Source organism: Mercenaria mercenaria, chromosome 8 (genome assembly GCF_021730395.1).
Source record: "Mercenaria mercenaria strain notata chromosome 8, MADL_Memer_1, whole genome shotgun sequence".
Lineage (NCBI taxonomy): Eukaryota > Metazoa > Mollusca > Bivalvia > Venerida > Veneridae > Mercenaria > Mercenaria mercenaria.
The window spans coordinates 31,680,820-31,705,727 of record NC_069368.1 but is presented as its reverse complement, the minus strand read 5'-3'; the positions used below and the strand labels follow the sequence as shown (position 1 = coordinate 31,705,727).

Here is a 24,908-nt window from a genome sequence, read left to right as displayed (position 1 = left end):
TTGTGCAAGTTTGATTAAATTCAAATCATAAATGAAGCTGCTATTGTGCAGACAAGGTCAAAATAGCTAATTCTGGCCCTTTCAGGAGCTATAACTATGGAACCCATAAAGGAATTTCACCAGTTGAAGAAAGGAACCAAGATCTTATGGTGATACAAGTTGTGTGCAAGTTTGGTTAAAATAAAATCATAAATGAAGCTGCTATTGTGCAGACAAGGTCAAATTAGCTAATTCTGGCCCTTTCAGGGGCCATAACTCTGGAACCCATTAAGGAATCTGGCCAGTTCAACAAAGGAACCAAGATCTTATGGTGATACAAGTTGTGTGCCAGTTTGGTAAAAATCAAGTTATAAATAAAGCTGCTATTGTGCAGACAAGGTCAAAATAGCTAATTTTGGCCCTTTCAGGGGCCATAGCTCTGGAACCCATAATGGGATCTGGCTAGTTAAAGAAAGGAACCGAGATCTTATGGTGATACAAGTTGTGTGCAAGTTTGTTTAAAATAAAATCATAAATGAAACCACTATCGTGCAGACAAGAAATTGTTGACGCACGGACAGACGGACGAAGGGTGATCACAAAAGCTCACCTTGTCACTATGTGACAGGTGAGCTAATAAAAATATCTGCTTTTGCCAAAACTTAACACATGAAATTACATGACTTCACAATATTCCAGTTTATGACAAAAAATTCCCACCTTTGTGAAAGATATTGGGGATCTGGAAAATTAAGACAATCAATATTAATTTTATTATCAAAAACAATAACAAGTAAAAATCCCTGTAGTGTCTTAATGTCTGTATTTCATCTTCTGATCATGATAAAAGATGTAAGTTTCCAAAACAAAGATCGTCTCATCAAGTTGTAGTTCACTTTGATCTAACCTGAAAACAAAACAAGAGAAAGTTAACTCTGTATACTGTTTGTTTCCCCTTTTCTGTAAGTTTTTCGTTTTTGTTTTTTTCTGGGGTGGGGGAGGGGCAAAGTTCTGATGAAAATACAAATATGTATTACCCTAAGTACATGAAGGATGGTACCATGAACTGTTTGCAAATTATTTATTTTCATGGAGAAAAAGTCATGGTTTGTATCTAGGAGCCTATTTGCTTGGCATTTTTATCGTGGATTTTAAATTCAAAGGATGCTTTAAGTAGGAGTTTTTTGATAAGATTTAATTCTGCTGATTGATGCCACACAGCTAGAATTGAGTACCCAACAAATGATACTGATTTTACAGTAGAGCAAAACAGTTCTAAGTACTTTATACATATGTATGTCACATGACCAATCTCGCTCAAGTGAAGTCAAGTCCCCCAAAAAGTGGTTGTTTTGGTCCATATTATCACAAAGTACAATAATACACACAGTAGGTGGGAATTTTAGGATGTGAATAATAGTTCTCGAATCCATGCCTAGGATTGACTTAATTTGTACAATAATACTTTACTTTTTATTTTACTATTATTGTGATAAAAGCTTTGAAGCTTATTCGAATTTATCTAAAGTCTGCTTTCTGGAAAAACCAGCACTGTTCTTATATGAGAAGGTATTGTCGTGACCCTAGTTGGACTAAAACCCAGGACCTCAAGGTTGAGTGGCCAACATTTTTAAACACCAAACCACCAGGCCCCTTAGTTCTGAGTGGACACCGTGATCCAGTGGTAATACAGTCTGACTACAAAACCAGCGGTCATGAGGTCCATCCACCCAAAACTGAGTATTTTGGGATAAGAGATTAGAGTTCCGTGTATGGGTACTTTAAACCTGGCATGCTACAGAGCAAGGAAAGCTTTTGGAGTCGGAGTGTCGACTGTATCTTGCACTGTCCTCCAACTAAAGTTACTAACAATCATCTGCATGAGTTAGCAATATAGATTACCAGTGGCAATATATACATCTAAATATAAAAATCTCATAATTACAGTATGGATAACAGCATATTTGACAGTTATTGTTATATTTTCTATTGTTATATTTTATATTTGATTTTGTTACTTTATAAACTTACATATTTATCATGTGTTTGACCTTCTGCAGTTGTGACCTTTCTGATGGTGTTATGGTTAGCAGGATTTCCTCTTTCTGAACATCGTCTGCTCCAGACTGCTCCAGTGATGCTAAAATAGCATCAACGCGTTCTTGCTTCTCCATCAGTCTCCTGAAATATACAGCATTTAAACTAAGATAATTACATTTGCCCTATTCTTTTCCATTGAAAATTATGGCATTCATTTTGTAAGAACAGCGAAAGGAAAGGCGCCAAAGTTACGACTATACTGCTTTGTGATAATGGGTGCTGTTTTGATGACATCTGCGTAGTCAGGGAGAACTTCGTTCCTTAGATGACGTTGCAGTTGTTCCGTCTGATGAACAGAATGGCTGGGAAGCCCATTTTAATGTTAAATGCAACAAAATGTGTGCAATTCATAATATAACCTTGCTTAAAAATAAAAAGGAAATATAATATAAATATAAGATATGAATTACTTTTTGCGGAATTTGCAAAATGAATGACAGAATAGGATCGGCAAATTAAACATGAATCACTAGTGTGATTTGCCAATCCAATTTTGTTCATTTCGCATAAATACCTAAAAACAAATTCATTTGTTAATTAAAACTTTTTCGTGGGTGGGTGGCGGGGATGTTTAAAGTCACTCTGACACAATTGTAAGTCATATATATTAACCTCTTTCCGGCTACACGTGGTATTGAAAGACCTAAGGTGCCCTTCAAAGCATTCAGGAACACAGTGGCACCCATGCAGAACCACCAACATTCCACAGGCCAGTAAACTTACTTCCTCACACAAAATCATTCTAAAATACCTCGAGCATTACAACAATGAACATAAGTGTCCCCTCCATCCTTCATAAAGAATAATGGTACATTTTACAGTATTATAATGTACTTACCTATTTTCCTTGGTTTCTGCTATTCTTTTCCTTATAGCATTTGAAAGGGCCTGCAAGCAAACTGAACTGGTTATTATATCAGTATCAAGTGAGATTCAATACAGATGTTTGTATTTAAATGTCTCCAATTTTTATTTTTTTGTCACATAAATCAGTGATATGTGTATTTGATTTTCGCTTCCAGATAACAAAGGTTAGAGGAATTTCAGAAACTCCTAGTGTTTAAAGAAAGCAAATGAGCCGCGCCATGGGAAAACCAATATAGTGGGTTTGCAACCAGCATGGATCCAGACCAGCCTGCGCATCCGCGCAGTCTGGTCAGGAACCATGCTGTTCGCTATTAGTTTCTCTAATTCCATTAGGCTTTGAAAGCGAACAGCATGGATCCTGACTAGACTGCACGGATGCGCAGGTTGGTCTGGATCCATGCTGGTCGCAAACCCACTATGTTGGTTTTATCATGGTGCGGCTCAAATGACTTTAAGACCTTACCTTATAACTATTCTCCAGCAACATTCTGGCAAGCTGATCTAGTTGTACCTTGAACAGGTAGTATGTTCTTGCTGGGGCATGGTCTGGTGTTTTGGATATTTCCTGAAACAGTTGTATTGAGAACCAGTCAAAATTTCTAAATAGAAACAAAAATCAGAACCAGTCAAAATTTCAAAGAAGAAATAAAACTTATAATATTTAATAGCACAATCATCCTTTTTAAAATCATTATATAAATCAGATGTAATACTTATCACTTGTCCCTTACCTTTTTTTTCTGTTCACAAATAATTATGGTTTTGAACATAATGCCTTCGACTCGCCCACTTTATACAAAAGAAAAGGGAGATAAATCACAAAGATTTATGTACTTACGGTGACTGCAACAAAGTTCTGTGCAAACATTGTATACAGAAGTTCTTTCGCTTCTTTAGATGGAATCATAGCCAAATCTTCAATCTGAAATTGTTAACAGATATCCAATGCTTGTCTTCCACAAAGAGTATTTCATCTTTAGACATTTACTTCAAATGTGAATGATCCTCATCAGATGTATTTTTTTTTAAATATAAATCAGTCGAATATGCAGAGCTACATGTATACTAGAAATACATTTGGCATGCCCACGGGCAGAATGTCGAACCCGCCAGCACCTTTGGCCTCTAAGTGTGATCTTGACTTTAGACCTAGGGACCTAGTTCTTATGCACGACACTCCGTCTCATAATGGAGAACATTTATGCCAAGTTACATCAGAATCCAACCATGCATGAAGAAGAAATGCTCCGGACAAACTTCAATTTGACCTTTGACCTCCAACTGTGACCTTGACCTTTGAGATAAGAACATGGGGTTTGCACATGACACTCCTTCTCATTGAGTTTAACATTCATGCCAAATATTAACAAGACTGGTCCATGCATGTCAAAGTTATGGTCCTGACAAATCGGACGCACATGCACATGGACGCACATACACCATATATCATATACCAGATTTATCTGTAGTCTAAAATCAGAAATATTGATGAGGTGCAAATTCTAGTTAATTCATTGTTATTTATCATTTTTGTGTGAAAATTCACTTTTATGGGAAAAAATCAACAAATTATGTGAAAAATAAACCTCATTTTAATAACAGGTACTTAAGATATGAAATGCATACTGGCTGTTTTAATATCTGGACAGATAGAGATTGATAAATTCTTAAACCAGCTTATTTACAGTCTTGTTCTCAAGACACAGCTAATACTCAAATACTTGATATTGTTAAAATCATACCTCTGCATTTCACAATGCTGAGAAATCAGTTTTAACAAAAGTTTGCAACACAAAGAAATTAGCTTCAACAAAAATACAATAATTATCAAAATGTAACAAGTATGCCTGTGTATAGAAAAATATTAAAGTAGAAACTGAACCTGTTTCTGCTCTAAATGTTGCTTTAAAAGTAAAACTCTAAAAATCCTCAAACTTTTGGACCCAAACCTGAAATACAAGAAAAATGAATTGAGTAAGCATACAGGACAGTTGCTAGGAGATTTCTAGTTCAACCGTGTTTAATGCCAGTTTTAGATTAGTATTGCAAAGGTGGTCAGTTTACTTTTTTTTTTTTTTGGATTCAACGTCGCACTGACACATGATAGGTCATATGGCAACTTTCCAGCTTTAATTATGCAGGAAGACCCCAGGTGCCCCTCCGTGCATTATTTCATCACAAGTGGGCACCTGGGTAGAACCACTGACCTTCCGTAAGCCAGCTGGATGGCTTCCTCACATGAAGAATTCAACGCCCCAGGTCAGTTCACTTAAACAGTGTTCTTTACAAATGATGGATAACTTCTCCACATAAGTTGACAAAAATGTTAACAAGTCATATGGTGTCTGCCTGTATATGGATGTTAACTTCAGCGCAGAGTAGTACCAATCTTCCTTAAACTCATTTTCAAATTTCACAGCAGATAATGTAAAATATTAACCCTTACCCTGTTAAATTTCTTTAATGAACTTGTCCATCTTTCAACTTGGACAGTACCATTAACTGTTAAAAGGGGTGCTTACCAAAACGATACTTTACTGAATAGCGAACAATGCAGATCTTGATCAGACTGTATGGATGTGCAGGCTGATCATGATCTACACTGCTCGCAAAGGCAGAATCAATCAAGTTCAGCATGGTAAGGGTTAACATGAAGTTCATTTGTTGTTTACAATTTGATATGGAGGATGGCCATTCTGAATCTTGAAATCCATAAAAATAGGTCCTCTAAAAAGATAATTGAGCCGTGCCATGAGAAAACCAACAAAGTGCATTCGCGACATGCTCAGTCTGGTCAGGATCCATGCTGTTTGCTAATGGTTTCTCTGACTGCAATAGGCCTTGAAAGCAAACAGCATAGATCCTAACCAGACTGTGGCAGGCTGGTCTGGATCCATGCTGGTCGCATATGCACTATGTTGGTTTTCTCATGGTGCAGCTCATTATTTTACAGTTTCTTCTTACCTTTCTTGTACAACAGATTCCAAGTGTGACTTACATAATGCAGTAAGCCCTTTCATTATATCTAAAACAGGTCAAGGATAATCCCATTATCATATAATGTAAGAGAGTAAATTACTCTGGTTTAAAACTGAAACAGAACAAAATAATGAAATAGGGTAAAATGTACCCACAGAAAGCAAAGAACCTTAAAAATGCTTAATATGCTAATTTTGTAAAAGACAGTATTCTATTTATAGACTCATGCAATGCCAAAAAAGTACTATAAAAACATTACATTTTGTGGACATGAAACTTTGTTGTTTTTTTTGGCTAAAACAGTCCTTTCTTTGGGACTTGAATTCTTGGAATTCAACTTTAGAAGTTAAAATGATAGGAATGCAACCCTGAAATCCGTGAAAACTGGTCTCCTTTCTCCCCCATAGAATTCAAAAAGCTTTTATTTCCCTAAAATTTAATTATTGCAATAAAAGAGTTTTATTTTTACTAAAATTAATACAGTATTCAAAATGTTTTATTTTTATTAAAATCAGATCTATAAATAATTCAAAAGGGTTTTATTATCACTAAATTCTGATTATCCGACTCAAAATGTTTCATTTCCATGAAAATGGGATTATAGTATTCAATATTGGTGATTTTACCTTTAAAGTGAGATAACTGTATTCAAAATGGTTTTTATTTTTGCATGAATTTGGTAACTGTAACTATACAAATTGGTTTCATGATTAAGGGTGCATCTAAGTTTGACCCAATTACCCACTGAAAACCCACAAACTCTGCATGGTTTGAACAAGTGTCCAACTACCTGCTAACTAAGCAGTCTGACATAAAATCTTGAAGTACAAATGTAATACTGTACAGCTGCAGTGAGAAAGTGTGTCGATGAAAACCACTGCATGACACTAAAATTTTATTATTTTTCGAAGGATACTTATCACAAACATTCCTCCTCCACTCTCCCCTACTTTACTCACTAGCTCCATCTATATAATACAAAACAAAATAGTTATATCTATGCTGCTGTCATAAATCGGTCAGAAAATAATATACATATTCAAAAGTCCTTGTGTTCAAATACTTCTAGTTTTCAGTTTTTTTGCTTATAGGCATTATCTGCCATATAACGTGGGTCTACAATTTCCGATTTTTTTCAGTGGCTGAAATAATTGTATTCACAACTGTAGTTTCTGCAAAGAAGGAACTGTAAAAGTTCTCTCTGCCAGTCAATGCAGGTTCAATTCCTGGACACTAGGTTATAAAACTAAGGTTGGAAACCAGTCACAGAATGCTGATTTGCTATTGGTCAATTTCAAACTACTGCTTTGAAACAGCCAATCAGATGTTGGGGTTTGTAGACTGGTCTCCAAACTCAAGTTTATAACCACTTGCTGACTAAATTTTTCTTTTGCTACAGTCAGCTTTAATAACGTACATATTTCCTTAAATTCTAAATGATTTACAGAAAGCTGTGTTTATGCTGTGCTATACTTATATCTAAAGAATTTCAAATTCTCTAATCAGAGTACATAATCACATGGAAATTGCAGAGTTCATTATGGGTCCATTACCATAAGTCATTATTGCATAGTTCAAGTCACAGGATAACATTCCAGCTGTAATTTTGGAGGGAGATCTCAGGTTCTCCTCAGGGAATTATTTCAAGCAGGCAACTGGGTAGAACCACTGGCCTTCAGCAAGCCAGCTTCCTCTGATGAAAGCCAACTAGGGCTCCAACCCACAACAGTGAGAAACAGGTGATTCTGAGTCAGTAATTTAAAACATAACCATGGAGGCCTACTTGTTATATTAGCTGTAGAAATGAAAGAAAATCTTACAGAATCGTCTGTCATCAAACTCAGATACTGTTCACACAGGTTTCTTGTAATACCGAGGTCTCGTGGAACTGCCTGAAATATCTGCAAAATAAAAAAATTACATGTGTTGTTTCTGTTGGCTTTAGAGTCACAATGACACACTTTAGGTCTTTAAAGACCTGCTCCAGTCCTACCTTTTAACCTTAAATTGTCACTGAAAAAGCATGAAAACCCTGACTATGAACAGTGACACCTGTCAAAATACAGTCTATTTTCTATAAAATTCTATATAATATAAAATACCTGTGGTTTTGAGTACTAAAGTGTGGCACGTGGCTGTTAACTGTTACCTATTGTAATCATGGGTTGCATACACACAAAAGAATTAGAATAGACGCGGAGCAGGGCTTTAATGACTTTTCAAGCTTTTTGATGATAGTTAAAGACCCTAGATGCTTCTCTAGGTATTGTTTCAGGCATTAGCAGGCATACGGCTAGAACCAGCGACCTCCCATTAGCCAGCTAACCTGCTTCTTAACCTATAATATTCTACATCCAAAGTCCTGTTTCGCACTCACAGTGGTGAGGGGCAAGCAATTAAACAAGAGCTGTCTGAGGACAGCAATGCTCAAATATTCAACAGCCATGTCAATTGAATGAATATAAGCGGAAAAAGAATTTTGTAACAAGAGTTGTCCGTAAGACAGCACGCTCAACTTTTCTCAGTGCTTGACTATGAATTAGAGCTTTGTGCGTAAAAACTTTATAAAACTTCTAAGTTAAAAAGGGGCATAACTCTGTCATTCAGTTTCTCCTGGTGTAGACTTTGATAGTTAATAACTATTTTAAGTTTCAAGTCAAAAGCTTTGATAGTAACAGAGATATTTGACTTTGTCAAAAACTTCAACCTAGCCGAGGTGAGTGCAACAGCTCTACTTTTTCTTCGGAAAGTCAAGCTAAAAATGCAAAACAGAGTTATGGAACCTACGCAATGCATGTTAGATCATCACAGTGAATAAGTGTGCCGGTATGAAGTTTTAATCCATTCCTAGAAGTGTTTACAGAGATACTAGCTCACATACAAAAACTTAGTGGGACGCAGATGCGGTAGAGAACATGGACGTGGACGCACAGGCAAGTACAACAGCTCTACCTGTTCTTCGAACAGTCAAGCTAAAAATCAGCAATCTTAACCACAAGGCCAATGAAGCCCCTAAAATATAGTACATGACAAATTCTGTGAGAGATTTTCACACTCAATTGTTAACATATTTTTTAACAGATGTGCATTCTGTAGCAAAATGTAAAAATATTATGGCCAAACAGACAACTCAAAAATAACGTCAATGTGATCAAACTGCACATTTCTTTAACATTTAATTATGTTAACTGACAATATATGGTACTAATTTTGTTCAAACCTTTTATGCTAGAATTGCGTTAACACATGTATGTTAAGGTTTCATCTTGAAACATCTGCAGAATGCCTCGGGCCATGTTGGTACCCTCAACCTAAAGAACTCTGGCACCAACCAATCCCTCAGGATTCTGCAGATGTTATAACATGGAAAAAAAAAATGTGCTATCCATACAATTGTGGGTATCAGGCAATGGGATATGAGTATGTGTATGATATTTATCATAATTCTGTGGTGTTTAAATTCAAAACATGGTTATTTCATTAAATTAAGACAACAAGAGGGCCATGATGGCCATATATCGCTCACCTGTTATCATTGCACTTAAGGACAAGTCTTCAAGGTCAAAAGATCATAATAAAAATCATTCAAAAGAATTATGTGAAAATATAGTTGAAAATTTCTTAAAGTAACTTTAAAAACAAGATTTGAAAACTTTTTGAATAGGTCCACTAAGCAATGCTACATGTCAAATATCTAGTAAGCTCTAGGCCTTCTGGTTTATTTTTAGAAAATTTTGAAGATTTTTCTATGTACAATCAAGTAACCGCATGGGGCGGGGTCATGATTTGAATAAATTTTGTAAAAGTCTACTAGGCAATGCTACATGTCAAATATCTAAGATCTAGGCCTTCTGGTTTATTTTTCGAATTTTCTTTTTAAGATTTTCCTATGTAAAATCAAGTGACCCCTAGGGCAGAGTCAATTTTGACCCCGGGGGACATAATTTGAATAAATTTTGTACAGGTCCACTAGGCAATGCTACAAGTGAAATATCTAGGCTCTAGGCCTTCTGGGGCGGGGTCATGATATGAATGATTTGAACAAATTTTGTAGAGGTCCACTAGGCAATGTTACATGTGAAATATCTAAGCTCTAGGCCTTCTGGTTTATTTTTAGAAAATTTTTGAAGATTTTCCTATGTAAAATCAAGTGACCCCTAGGGCGGGGTCAATTTTGACCCCCGGGTCATAATTTGAACAACTTTAGTAGAGGTCCACTAGGCAATGCTACATGTCAAATATCTAAGCTCTAGGGCTTCTGGTTTTTGAGAAGAAGATTTTTTAATATTTTCCTATGTAAAATCAAGTGACCCCAGGGGCGGGGTCAATTTTGACCCTGGGGTCATGATTTGAACAAATTTGGTAGAGGTCCACTAGGCAATGCTTCACACCAAGTATCTAAGCTCTAGGGCTTTTGGTTTTTGAGAAGATTTTTAAAGTTTTTCCTTTCGGTTGCCATGGCAACCAGAGTTCTGCATGGAATTCAATACTTTGGAAAATTTTGAAAGGGGGCCACCCAAGGATCATTCCTGTGAAGTCTGGTGTAATTCTGCCAAGATTAGTGGTTTTCAAGAACAAGATTTTTTTACAAATTGTTGACGGACGACGGACATCAAGCTGTCACAATAGCTCACCTTGTCACTTCGTGACAGGTGAGCTAAAAATGTGCATAAACTCTAGTAAAAAACTATTTTTGTCATTCAAACCCATTTAAATTTATGAGTACTTTTTTGCAGAACCTTGGTATAAAGTATTGGGATTTTCAATATTTGAGCCGTGCCATGGGAAAACCAACATAGTGGGTGTGCGACCAGCATGGATCCAGACCAGCCTGCGCATCCGCGCAGTCTGGTCAGGATCCATGCTGTTCGCTAACAGTTTCTCCAACTCCAATAGGCTTTAAAAGCGAACAGCATGGAGCCTGACCAGACTGCGCGGATGCGCAGGCTGGTCTGGATCCATGCTGGTCGCAAACCCACTATGTTGGTTTTCCCATGGCACGGCTCATTTCAGTATCAAAATAAAGTAACAAGACAGTTTACCTCTGTGAAGGACAAAGGATTTGATGTAAAACAGATATCGTCTGATTTCACTTCGGTCAGTCTCAACATTGTCTGTAATATATCTGCCGCTTTCTGTGAAAATATTGCAATGTTTACATGAATATTGCATCCTGGGTATTTTCTGTGACCATTTAACTTTGACATTTGATAGTCTCTCATATTTTTTCAAAGTTACCAACTTCAACTTTTTCCTTGTAAATATTCAATCATGTTATACTATGTAAATACACAAAGAAAACAAGAGTTTAAATCTGAGAATATGGAATTCAGATATCATAAAATCGGCACAAAAAGTGGGTAAGTACTTCTATATTTCAATGCAGTTATCCACCTTTTGCACCGAGGTAACAAACTACAGTTACGGTAGTAGCACGTATTAATGTTAGGTTAGTTTGATTATTAATGATAACAATAAATTCTGAAGAGAAAATTTCTACATGGTTAATGCGCAACATAAAGAGACAAAATTCAAGGATTTTTCACAGACTTTTGAGGCCTTTTTTCATCAATGCCACAACCAGTCTAGTGAAATAAGGAAAATGCTCTCGGAATTGTCTTAACTGGGAAAAATTGCAATTTTAACAAAATTTAAAAAAGATGTTTTTTTGTAATATTTACAAATGTGCAATGGGTTTTTTGATAGTTGATCAATATTTTAACTGTAAGTGATGCTTAAACAATCAAAATAGACATACAAAGTAGCAAAACTATCTTAAAACAGCAAAACCCCTAAAAATCAAACAGTTGGAAAATTCAAATTCAGAATAGGGGAAAACATACTTTTTTGGATTGGGACTACCTCCAGTAATAAAAAAAATGCCTTGCTTTTTAAGTAATACTATCACATTGTTTTTCTCAGAATTATATTTTGACATGTCAGAACAAAAATCATAAAAAATTTCAAACGGGTTTAACTCATCATTTATTTCAAATGAATACGTAATTAAAATTTAAAAGGTTAACCAGGTATCGGTACAAAGAACAACAGTATCACTTCTTTTATATATAATATAGGCTGACCAACCTTTGCATAAACTTCAAGTGTACCTTTTTTTCTTCAAAACCAAGTACTATTGTTCTGGAGTTTTACTCATTTTCAAGGTCTAGCATCAAATTCAAGGACTAGCATCAAATTCAAGGACTTTTCAAGGTCTAGCATCAAATGCAAGGACTAGCATCAAGTTCAAGGACTTTTCAAGGTCTAGCATAAAATTCAAGGACTTTTCAAGGTCTTAGCTCTGGATCCATTACTACAATTTGTTATAATGATGCTTGTGTGTAAAGGATAAAGGTTTACCTTGCCTATTTTGTTATGTATCGCCTTGATGAACAGCTGGTCTCTGAAATATTGATGGAATCTCCGGTGATTTATCTTCCAATATATACCGTCATCTGATACCTACAAGAAAACATTTCATTACAATTATACACTTCCAGTACTTAACCTTTAGCATGCTGCCAGCAAGTGATTCTGCCTTTGTGACCAGTGTAGGCCAAGATCAGCCTGCACATTGGTGTAGTCTGATCATGATCAGCACAAACTATTCAGTCAGTAAATTTTCAGTGAACACCCCTCTGAATAATAAATGGTACTGCCCAAACTGAATGATGGATTAGTCCATTTTAGAAAATTAGCAGGGTAAGATTTTAGTTTAATGTTTAAAATATCTGAAGTTTATCTTTCAATATATAACATCATCTGATAACTACAAAAAATTTTCATTACAATTAATATACATTTTAATCATTTAAAGCAACTGTCTTATAAACAGATTTTTTGTTAAAGTCAAAAATTTTATGTTTATCGTCTAACAAAAAATTCTGCTATCATCTTATATCTACAAGAGAAATGTTACATTACTGTAAAATCATTATTATTCATGGGTCTTATTTTCTACAGATTTCATGTTTTTTTTAACCCACAAAATTAAATCTAAAAGGACAATAAAAGTTGCAATTTATTTCATCTTTAAAACTGATTATGACTTTTAACTAGTTTGTGCAGATAAAAATTCAAGGACTGATTAAACCATGAAATCAACAAAGATTAGTCACCCACATATATTACTGATTCAACAGTTCTCACTTTTTACACGTAAGTTACATGTTAAATCCAAGTAATTTTAGAACCTGGCAAGAAACATAAAGATATCTTTAATAAAAGTTAATAGCATATCATTTTCCAAGAACATGATCATTATTTCTTTATATTCCTACTAGTGCCAGAAAGCGTTTTATTATTTTTTTCTCGTCCTTTCTACTGCTGAATTATAAGGCTCCCTATATAGAATATCGTGTTTACGAAGTCATATAGGCAAATTGCAATTAAGAAGAATCATTTTACAGGGAGACATGAAAACTAATGTGAAAACATTTAATTTCATGGGCAGGAAATTTCCCGGTTAACAATAGCTGCCGTAGAACAGCAATGCTCGATTATGCAACAGCTTTGTCAACCGAATGAACATTATAAGTTGAAAACGGGGTATAATTTTGTAAAGATGCAAAATAGAGTTAAGGGACCTGAGCAGTGCAAGTCTGTTTATAAATCACAGTGAACAAGTGTATGAAGTTTCAATCCGTTCCCACAAGTGGTTACTGAGATACCAGCTTACATACAAAAACTTAACCGAATCGAGACATGGACGCACGCTGATGCGGATTCTCTGATTAGTCGAGCTAAAAAATGTTGTTTTTTCGTTAGGATATTAATTTGTGGATTTTGAACACTGATCATAAAATGAATGAGAATTTTACTGCTTCCCTGAGCTGACTCAACCACAAAATCCACGATAATCAATCCCCCTCAAAAATTAATGATTTCACTGTACATATATATATTTCAAGGGATCCAGATAACTTCTTAGGCCAATGAGTATCTACTCATCATAATTCTTATGAATGATTAAAATAGTAAAATCTGAACTTGACTTATACACATCTTATCTGGAGCGCTGCATTTCAATTCTGACCTGCATTTAGATTTTCTCTTGTGTTTGATGTTTACTGCCTTAAATAGAATATTTACGGTAGGTAATAATTATGTGGTCAACAGCAACTGACACATGAAAATTGCACTAAGAAAAATAATTTTACAGCGAGACATGAAAACTTTGCATTTCAAGGCTAACCTATATACCTACACTGTTAATTGAACTCTGTGATTACTGCTTTTGCACATTTTATTTATAAACCTATTATGTAGTCAATAAATGAGATCATGTAAAACCACAATAGAGAATCATTTTACAACATGACACGATACCTACAAAGTTCAAAGCTGATTTATATATAGTATTTCTTTTCCACAGGCATGAAGCTTGACAGTAGAAGACCAAAATGTTGGGAAGCCTTTATAACCTCAAGGGTTCAATGACCTTGACCCGTAAACTACATATTCAGACCCTAAAACTGGTAAGAGTTCATCTAGTGACCCATACAATCATGCTATGAAGTCTGAAGGTTGTGAACCAGTGATCTAATTCTGTTTCCAAAAAAAATCATCTAACCAGGTTTGAAGTCAAATATTGATGGAAACGAAATTGTCCCAAACAGCTTAACTAGCACAAGTAAGAGTTCTTATGAAGTTATGAGGGGCTGTAAAAAAAAGCAAATATGTAAACTGTAACAAGAACAGTGTGTTTTTGGCATTAGCATCTTTTCCAATGATTTTTCAGTCATATAAATGAGTGTCTACTTGTAGCAGTGAGCACAATGCCCGACTTGATAATTTAATGCCTCTTCATTGGAACATTGGAATCACGACGCAGACACCTAATATCCCTAGTTACATTATACTGCCAAATAGGTGCCCAGTCCTTTAACTATCCCCTTAATGCTGACTGCCAAGCAAGGAATGTAACAATAATAATCTAGACAGATATTGTGTATGATGATATCTTACAGTATCATTGTCTGCAGACATTTTCTGTCTCTTTGACGGTGGTTCGCTCTCATCTGTAGACCTCTTTCTCTTCCTGTCTCCATCTATACAAGTAACAAACAAGACATTAAAATGATTACAATACATTTTCATAATACTTACTGATATACAAAAATTGTTCTTTTCAAAGACATTTATCTACAACTTGACCTTTAGCCTGCTGGCAGCAAGTCATTCTGCCTTTGCAACCAGTGCAGACTAAGATCAGCCTGCATGGTCGGCACTGTTCCCTATTCAATCAGTAAATCTTCTGTGAACACCCCGTTGAGTAATAAATGGTATTGCCCAAATTGAAAGATGGACTAGTCCATGTAAGTGCAGAGTAAAACTTCAAGCATTCTTCAGTCACTAAATGCTAAAGGAGGTAGAGACTTAAAACTTGTATGAGTAAAGCTGCTTACGGGATATCATTGTTTATTTCAAAAAGCGTCTTATCTGTGAAAATACAAAACTTTGCAATTTCGACACAATTTAAACGTGTTCCTTCAAAATTCAATATGTCTGCTTCAACATTTCTTCCTTCATGCAAACCTACATTTATCTAGGGATTCTAAATGGGTCTGAAATTGAATAAATTCCTATTAATTATGAATAAGGCATATTCAGGAGGAATGTACAAAGGCTAATCTACAGTGAAATCATTAATATTTGTGGGGGACTAATTTTCGTGGATTTACTGGTTGAGTCAATCCACGAAATTTAATCCCAATGAACAAGTAAAATTCCGATTCATTTTTATGTTCAAAAGTTGAAACCATGAATTCATATCCCCACGAAATTGCCATTTTGACCAAAACCATAAAATTTCATGCCTACGAAATTAAATGATTTTACAGTATGTGCCATTACCCATTCCCAGTTTTGAGGTGGAATATAAGTACCTTTAGCGTTGAATGCTGGAACTTTATACAGACTCGACAAATCTCTCTCATCTAGATCCTCTTCATCACCTGTCGTTTCCATCTGATTCAAACATTGCTGTATGAAATGGGTACCAGCCAGCAGATTGAACTTGTCATATACAACTCGGGAACCAATTTTCTGATGCCCTGAAAAATATTAAAATATTGTTATACCAAATATAATCTACCTCTTTGATAATGATGAAGTTAATATAACCATGTCATGTTGCGCTAAATCACCGACATGGATTTCTAGAGCCGTGAAGTCAATGCAAGCAGTTTACTACAAATATTATGAGGCTTTGATGTGTATTAGAAATTTCTTATCTAAGTTGACATAGCTAAAATGCCAGGAATTTGTCAACTCACTGAGTTTGGACATAAGTACGAGTAATTTAGGTAGTGTACATTTTCAAGGCTGCTGATACAATTTTATGGCATGCATGTTAAATCATCCAAAATAATGACAAACAAAATTACTGAAGACAAAGTTTTGCTTCATATATCAAAGTCTCTGTTTCATTCATTATTTGCCACACCCTTATACTAATAAAAGCTCTGGTGGCAGTTGCTGCTTTAAAAAGACAGGCAATGGAAAATGAAAACAGCTGCTTTGCATACCAATATATGCACTCCTCAGAAAACTGGCTCACAATCCTTGTTTATAGCATGGCTGCCACATTTTTTTTTAATACCAACATAAATACATTAATTTCTTGTCAAATCCTATTTCCAATAATTGTTTCCTCAAATATTTGTCAAAGGTTTGAATACTGATTAACTTAGCAGAAAGTTATTTTGAATCCATTTTTATTACCTCCCTTTATGGCTCTACATGTAACTGTATAAGTTCATGCACAGTATTGAAAGCAGCACTTTTCTATCCGTGTAAGTATGCATAACATCTATTTGGAGAGCTGTTCTATCTGTTTTTGACATAAAATCTAACGCCTTATAGAAGTTTAATGAACTTAAAATGGCATTATGCTCATCTTACTGCACATAGTGTGTTTTTGGTGAATGTTTTATAAAAGCAATTTTCAGTTGCTGTGCATTTAAATGTGTTAAATTAATGATAATGCCGCATAAGTATTTGAAGTTGATGCTTTAGAAATAAAGAAATTTGACTAATTAAATAATAGTTCTTTTCTTCAATCTCCCTTACCTATAGGCAGAGATTTCTGTAGTTGAAGGGAAGCAACTCCTGCGTGCAGTTTGATGTTTCTTATAAAAAAAACTGGCCCAGTCAAAATAAATCGTATTTGGAAAGTAATTATTTTGTACTGGTAACAGGAAGAGTTTGGGATATTGGGTTAAAAGCTATTTCCTCCACCCTTTTTACACACGCATCCAATGTAGTCGGATTTTTACTTGAAAAATGCGCATAATTCTACTTTAAAATAGATTTTACAGCAGATAAACAAACATTTTAGAAATTTATCAGTATTTTCCCTACCTGCATGTTCCAAGGCTTCATTCAACTTATTGGTGACCGTGTGAACGACAGAAGACATCATCAGCTGGCCATGATGCACGAGATCCTCCACAACCAGTTCTGCAGCATCACCGTACAGTGTCTTGGCACAGTGAATGTATCGTGGAATACGATGTCGCCATAACAAATGTTCTACATCAACAAAATACTCTGTAAATCCTCGTTTGCTCTTCTCAAATTTCACTATATTCTGCTGTATCAAAACTACAAGAACTTTTCGCACCTGTTAATATAAAAACAACAGTGCCATTGACCCTAAAGCGCTCACCAGTGTAAAAGGCTTCAAGTGTAGGTACAAGTGTGACCAGTTCTATATTTTAGATATATTTCATTATGAAAATCATTAAAATAACATTAAGTCATTATTTTATCAGAGTGCCCTTACCTTTCTACAGTTTATTACTTATCTAGAAATAATTATAGCTAAACATATGTGCATTTGATTTGGTCTACTACTTCAAAAGATATTCCAGACAGAATTTGATATGGTAATAATTTAACTAGTAAGTGTTAAATAGTATCAGAAAGTAATAAGCCACTGGAGTAGATAAGTACTGGTCAGGTTTTAATGTGTGCATGTGTGATATGATTGGCTGAAGTATGATGCATGTGTGATGTGATTGGTTGAAGTATGAAGTGGGCGTGAATGAATAGGTTGCAGAGTTTGGAGTTTGAGTTAGATTTAGGTTTTTGTTTTAGGCACAGGAAAGTCAAAATTAGTCAAAACTGATATTCTTATATTTTAGGCAAGAAATACTTTGGAAACTTTGAGAATAATAAATTATTATATACTATGAATTGATCAATTGGAATTATTGGAAAGTGAAATAATATTATTATTTAGAATGGAATAAAAGAATATTAGAACTCTACCACTTGTTAAATAGTAGCTATTTCCCCGAGAAATGGACCCCGGTTACACAAGTACAGAGTTAGGTTTATATCAATATCAAAGGATTTAGAGAAGAAGATATTCAAAGTTCATCTTATATTAGCCTACATCATATACATGTCATACACATGGACATGGCCAGTTTTGAACCTAGGGCAATAATTTGAATAATTACAGTAGATTCAGATTACAGCCAAACCCTGCTATCACATGTCAAATAATCCAAGGAACCTTTACAATCACTTTGGATTCACATATACTTGAACACTTTTGACCCTGAAGTATCAGGATATTTAAAAAACAACTAGTTTTTAAGAATAATCAATAAAAATAAATTGGTCACACTTTATTCTAAAGAGCAGTCTTTCAAGAGAGAACGTACATTTTTAAAAATATTTTCTCTTAAGGACAATTCTTTGAAAACATCTGTCTTGCTTTCTTTGACATTATTATTTGACAATACTTAAGTTCTAGAAAATGCTTAACAGTGGACAATGCTGGACAATATACATCAGATATATGTCTTTTATGTCAAATCTCTTTTACTGAAGAGCAGCAAGTCCCTGTTATGTAGTCTCACCATACTCCTTTATTTAAACAGATGAGTTGATAAGCAATACCCAGTCATATCAAAGAGACATTTTGTGATATAAATTTATATTTTTGGATGCCCCCGGTGGCATTTTTGTCGATACAAAGCAACCTAAGCCCAAAACGAGGTCAAGTTCAAGGTCAAACTGAGGTCAGGTGATGTCTGATGATGAGGAATAGTCACAGGTTACATCTGCTTTAGTATCAAGTCATTCTAGTAAGGGGTATTGGTGCTAGACAAAACGGTCCCATTTGGTTAACCTTGTACAGACGGACGAACGGACGGACAGGACAATCACTATATGCCTCTCGCATCAGTAGATGCCAGGGGCATAATTAAACAACATCTGTCTGTAAAACACATGCCCCACAGGAGACCAGATAGTAAATATGCCTAAATATCTAATAAAGAATTTATACTAGATTACTTCTCACAGATTTTCTTAGTTTATTGTTTTCTTATACTAGCATGTATATTGTTATTCTTGCAAAAATGTCTATGTAAATATTACTAAAAACCGATTTTTATTGTATCACTGAAAATATGTAACGCAGGGATATGCTAGCAATAAGCAGAAGAATTTCAGATTCAGAAATGTTTAGGATCTCTCAAATGGAACACACTCGCTATACAAACCTTACCCGGAAAACGCGCAAGAAATTTGTCAAGCGTACGAATTTAAGCTCGCATCCTTGCAAAATGATAGTGAACTTGAGAAATTGGGAGTTGAATTTGCCAAAGCCGCAAAATATTGTGAGCTGAATTTTCAAGCCAATTTCCATAAAAAGAGCTTTCTCCAATCCGATCGTAGTAGCTTGCTCTACTGATTCCATGAAAGCAATCAGGAAACAGACAAAAAGAGCATGTTTTGAAGTGTGTGTGCATGCATTTACAGGTTGTTATGACATATCAAGAATCTCATGAAACGTGAGGGAACTCTGCCTTATACATGTATCATTGGTTGGTGAGTTTAACCTTTGCAATTTCATGGACAATATGGAAACCCCATTTTTATCTGTCAGTACTTATTATTGTTATTCATGAACTGTAGAACTGAAACACTCGTAAATTATATGAGCCACGCCATGAGAAAACCAACATAGTGCATTTGCGACCAGGATGGATACAGACCAGCCTGCGCATTTGCGCAGTCTGGTCAGGATTCATGCTGTTCGCTTTCAAAGCCTATTGCAATTAGAGAAACTGTTAGGGAACAGCATGGATCCTGACCAGACTGCGCAGGCTGGTCTGGATCCATGCTGGTCGCAAATGCTCTATGTTGGTTTTCTCATGGTGTGGCTCATATATGAACAAATCTGTAGGAAAGAGCACCTGCTGAGTCTTTATCTGTAAGCTTGCAAACAACTAATTTTAAAAGCAATATACATATTCTTCAGCCCAATTACCTATTTACTGACTGTTTTCCATTCGCAGTGTACTGTTTTGATTCCAGAAGCTGACAAATTTTGTACTTTCATTTTTGCTTGCAGAGGTGGTTTCATAAAGAAAAAACATTCATTTGCAAGTAGACAAAAAAGCAACTCACAAAAATTTGTGAGCGCTGATTTCTGATAAATTCTAATCCTCCTGACATGCAACAATTTCATCAAGTTATATGCTACTTTACTTTAATATAATTTCATTCCATTTTTCTTATGAGCTAACATAAAATAAACCGTGCAACAGAATTTGAAGACGAGTTATGCACACAAATTTCACTGTCAGAAATATTTTGCCAACTATCATGACCATCGCAGTTGTCAGATGATCGGGTTGCAATCTTCAGCTGCAAAACAATTGGCAGTACAGAATCGCTATTTCTGGACTTTTTTGGGGGACTTTAAATTTTCTTTGGTATGTTTTTATGAAATTTGATGAAAATGCTTAAACTTATAATTATAATATCATAAATCCATAAATATAAGAAATGTGGATCTTGACATTCAAAATGGAACAAATTGCAGGGGCGGCAAATTCAATTGTCCGTATTGCCCAGGTTGTACTGACAAGTGAAATTTGACCAGAATTTACTATATAACTATCATACGGACAAGTACAAAGAAGCAATTGACAATATCGGACAAGCAAGTCAAAATCAGATTTTGCCACCCCTGAATTGAAAGTTTCTTATGAGTCATTGTGCACATCAAAGAGGTATAAAAATAAATAGATAAGCAACTTGAAAGGCATATAGAGCAAATATCGCCAACATCATGTGGGAACTGAATGATTTATTTATTTATTTATTTGGGTTTTACAGTGCACCAACACAGTATAGGTTATATGGCGCCAAACAGGACTACAAGTTTTGGTTTCACATCTCATTTACATCGAAATAAAAACACGAGGTATGGAATCAAAATTTGCATACCTGCTGGAATCACAGAGTTACAGCAAAACCAAGTGTTAAGACCCTATTAGTCGCCTCTTACGATCATACAGTGGTTCCAATTCTTTTCATACACAGATCGTCCCAGAACCACATGGGGTGGGAACTGAATGAGATATTGTTCAACCAGTGTATGAAACAGACAGCAGAAGGATAAAAATTTATTTCGTGAAAAACTTTCTATCAGATCGTTTGTTTTTAATTATAATGGTGATTTTTTAAAAAAAATGTTTAGTATTTTCTACACGGGGAATGAATGAATTTATGATTGGAAGTCTGAGAAATCAACACTTGTCGTCTGAAAATTTAACCCGATTCAGTTTATTACGAGCCGGCCTTATCGCCATTGTAATTCTTTGATAAGCGTCTGTGGATTTGATCACTAGTGAACAAGTCATCAAATGCTTCAAGATAACACAGTGACATGCATTTTCGCGAGATTATCTCCTGTTGCCATTCTGTGTATTTTATACTTCTCTGTGCACATATAGCTCTATTTAAGAATAATTTATAGCAAAAGAGTGTTTTAATGCTTATTTATGCGTGATGGGCGGTTATACGTCGGGCGTAATAATTTTACAAGGGCGCAGCCCAAGTGACATTATTTGTACGATGTATAACCGCCCGAGTGCATAAATAGTGTTAAAATACGGTTTTTGGAATAAATTATTTCGATTCTAATTAAATACGCTCTTAATGTAAAAATGTAGATCAAATATAGTAGCGCTCTTTCTTGGTTGCAACAAAAACATTGACGTCACCGCACGTTAACGTGACATCATTAAGAGTGTCTTTAACAGAGACAAGCATATTAGAATTTTAGATAATACAGTATGCCTACACTTAGCATTGTCTTTATAAATACTGGTTCAATATGTGTATCAACTGATGTGGAAAATAAACTTGAAACTACTGTGTTTTGAAATATTGGAACAAATGGGGCTAAGCAATAATTCAACTTACACGACCATCAGAAAATAAAAATAGGGTTGGTTAAAAGACAAAACTAGACGATGCAATAACTGTGCAATTATCTAACCTGATAAAAAGATTGTTAGCAAATGGCAGGATTTCTAAATGATAAATTACATGAACTCTCATACTTCTTTTCATGAATTTAACATGTCCTCGCTTTTTTTTTTAAAATTCAATACGGCAAATCATAAATGATTTAGGATTTTGTTTGACATGTAAAATCATTTTTTCTCCAAACTCGGAAGATAACACCAGTCTACCTTGTCTATGTGAAGGCATGTTTCTGTGGATATTTGACGTAAAGGACACGCCCCTTTACTGAGCAACACAAACGCGACTTCTTCCGCAACTTCTCCGAAACTTTCCCTTAATAAAAGTTTGCAAATTTCAGACTTGCATTTCGACATCATGAAGGATGTAATTTCACAAATAATATTATATCACGACACCGGTTAATATTTGACTGTGCCGCAGATTGTAATTTAAGTTCAGACGCTTTTTAAAGTGTGACAAAAAACCAAGCGCTTAATTTGAGGTGAAAATGAAATCAAGAGCCAGTCAATTCCTTTAATTGGGCCATTGTGTTTTTGTCATAATTAACAGTTTTTGTCAATAAACAACAATATCTGATTTGTTTTAACCCCAAAAAAGTGTAATGGCGAGTACATCGCTCTCGCCAGGACCATGTGGATCAGGTATAATACTGAGTTCAAGAAGAGATTAATAGGAGGCTGTTTACAGAAAGTACAGAGTGAGACTGTCTTTATAAATAAATATTTGTGTATCACGATCTGTCACTCATCATACTACAGACAACTCGCCAATAGCGGGTCACTATCAACACTTTTAGCATGTGGTGACGAATGTTTAGACTTTCATGATATCTAAACTTACTAACACTTAAAACTATTGCTCACATTCATTTAAACGTTTGATTTATTTGAATCTATCTTTTATGTCTGAAGTTATGATGAAATATTTAAACCTGTCCGATTCACCAATAGGGGGTCACTTTTGCCAATAGAGGGTCACCTAGTTTATCATATTTTCTATCCATTTAAAACAGTCTTTTTTCTGACAAAACATGACTGTGGTATTGGAAATAAACATTTCAAGGCAGAATATAATGAGAATCAGTATGTTTACATTTCAAACAGGAGATACTAGGTAAAAGGAATACAGCGCTAGTTTTCACAGTTGTATTTCTAAGCATAATTAGCACCAACTATATCTAAAACAAACAAAAAGTATTGATGCACAGAACCTTATTCATTTATCTAAATTTGCCAGTTCAAACCATTATTACATCAAATCAACCATTGATTTGTATTCTTAAGCAGAATAAACAATCTTTTGATTATCCCTGATATGGGTGACCCTTTATTGGCTAAATGGCCGCCTCTGCTTGATGGCACTTTTTTCATCAAAGTCAATCTAAAATTCATAATCATATTATTCCTATGAAAGTGTGTGTTTCACTCTTCAAAATGGTACCGAATTTGTGTGGTTTTATCTAAGAAACTGTGAGGTATGCTCAAAAATATTCTACTTCGAAGAATTCAAAAGTGCTAAAATCCAAGTCAGGAAACTGGTTGCAAGAGTTATCTATTCATGGAACTCAAACTCATTAGATTAGATCCATCTTCTTTTGTGTAATAATAGCTAAGTGATAAGTTTATATTACTGGATACTTAAACATTGTATACTCTAATATGTATTAGGGAGATTCACATTTTATTTTCAAGTGACCCGCTATTGGCAGTGATTCTCTATTGGCGAGTTGACTGTACCCAAAAATTTAAGAGTTTAGCACAAAAGTTAATTTGATCAGTATACACATATATATATATATTTACTTAGTTGGGAAGATATCTGTAATCACAGTCACTGCTGGAATTTCATTCCTACTAGGGAATGGCTGTACTAAAAAAATTTAGCCTCGTAGATCATGTAGATGTTATATTTAGATGTTAAGCGCAAATAGCCAATCTCTGCAATTTACCAAACGCGCAGCGCATATATCAAATTTCTTTCCATTGGTTATCTGCGCATCGATTTACCAGTCGTTGCGCAGGATAGATTCGCCCTGTGCGATTTACTAAATGCGCAGCGCAAATAACAAATGTCACTATAAATATCTGTAATTTGTGCTGCATATTTGGTATATATTCTGCAGTAAGTAAATTGATTATTTAACAAAATTTAATGTCAAATGCTAAATGTCTTTGTATATTATGGTCATTCCTTTTACATTTTTTTTGTAATGTAAATGGTCTGTTGTCATAAATTAAATAAAACTTAAGAGTTTCATATACAGTATCTTGGTGAGGTGAGATAAATTTGTTTATACATCAGTAAATTCCCAGCAGTTGGTCACCAGGTTTCAATACCTCCAATCTGAAACAAAGCAATAAAACCAAAACATGCGTAAAGTGTGATTTCCTCTGGCTAGTACACATCGTCCTATGGTATTTTTAGGCTATTTTTATATTTGTATTATTTCAGCAATACTGGAGCACACAAACGGAACAAGTTTCAATAAATCGCTTGTATAATGAAATACCTCAGTCGTAAAATCGAAGTACAAATTACAATTGTTGGCAATCTTGTATTTATTTATTTATCTAATTATTCTAGTTATTTCTACAGATTACCTGGCCTGCGCAAAAAGCAAATTGAAAAATTACGCTGATATTTTAGGTATTTCTCCTAAATATTTATTAATTTCAACA

The 24,908-nt window shown here is 34.9% G+C and overlaps 2 protein-coding genes across 2 annotated transcripts in view; one reads left to right on the top strand and one right to left on the bottom strand.

The window, feature by feature from the left end:
* Positions 1–737: 737 nt before the first annotated feature.
* Positions 738–22,617, bottom strand: LOC123565427 (DNA-directed RNA polymerase III subunit RPC3-like). Its single transcript, XM_053549679.1, has 15 exons — positions 22,437–22,617; positions 17,290–17,551; positions 15,813–15,980; positions 14,893–14,975; positions 12,286–12,387; positions 10,968–11,060; positions 7,746–7,826; positions 6,842–6,893; positions 5,911–5,971; positions 4,829–4,895; positions 3,785–3,868; positions 3,410–3,511; positions 2,918–2,967; positions 2,011–2,160; positions 738–886 (listed from the first exon to the last, which is right to left on the bottom strand). The coding sequence occupies exons 1-15, from the start codon at positions 22,584–22,586 to the stop codon at positions 793–795; spliced, it is 1,599 nt and encodes a 532-aa protein (XP_053405654.1). The 5' UTR covers positions 22,587–22,617; the 3' UTR covers positions 738–792.
* A 95-nt stretch (positions 22,618–22,712) lies between these two features.
* LOC123566650 (aryl hydrocarbon receptor nuclear translocator homolog) overlaps positions 22,713–24,908 on the top strand; it is a 31,762-nt gene continuing 29,566 nt past the window's right edge. Inside the window, exon 1 of the mRNA XM_045360937.2 lies at positions 22,713–22,871. Within this exon, the coding sequence (XP_045216872.1) occupies positions 22,832–22,871 (40 nt within the window). The 5' untranslated portion in view covers positions 22,713–22,831. The remainder of the gene's footprint in view (positions 22,872–24,908) is intronic.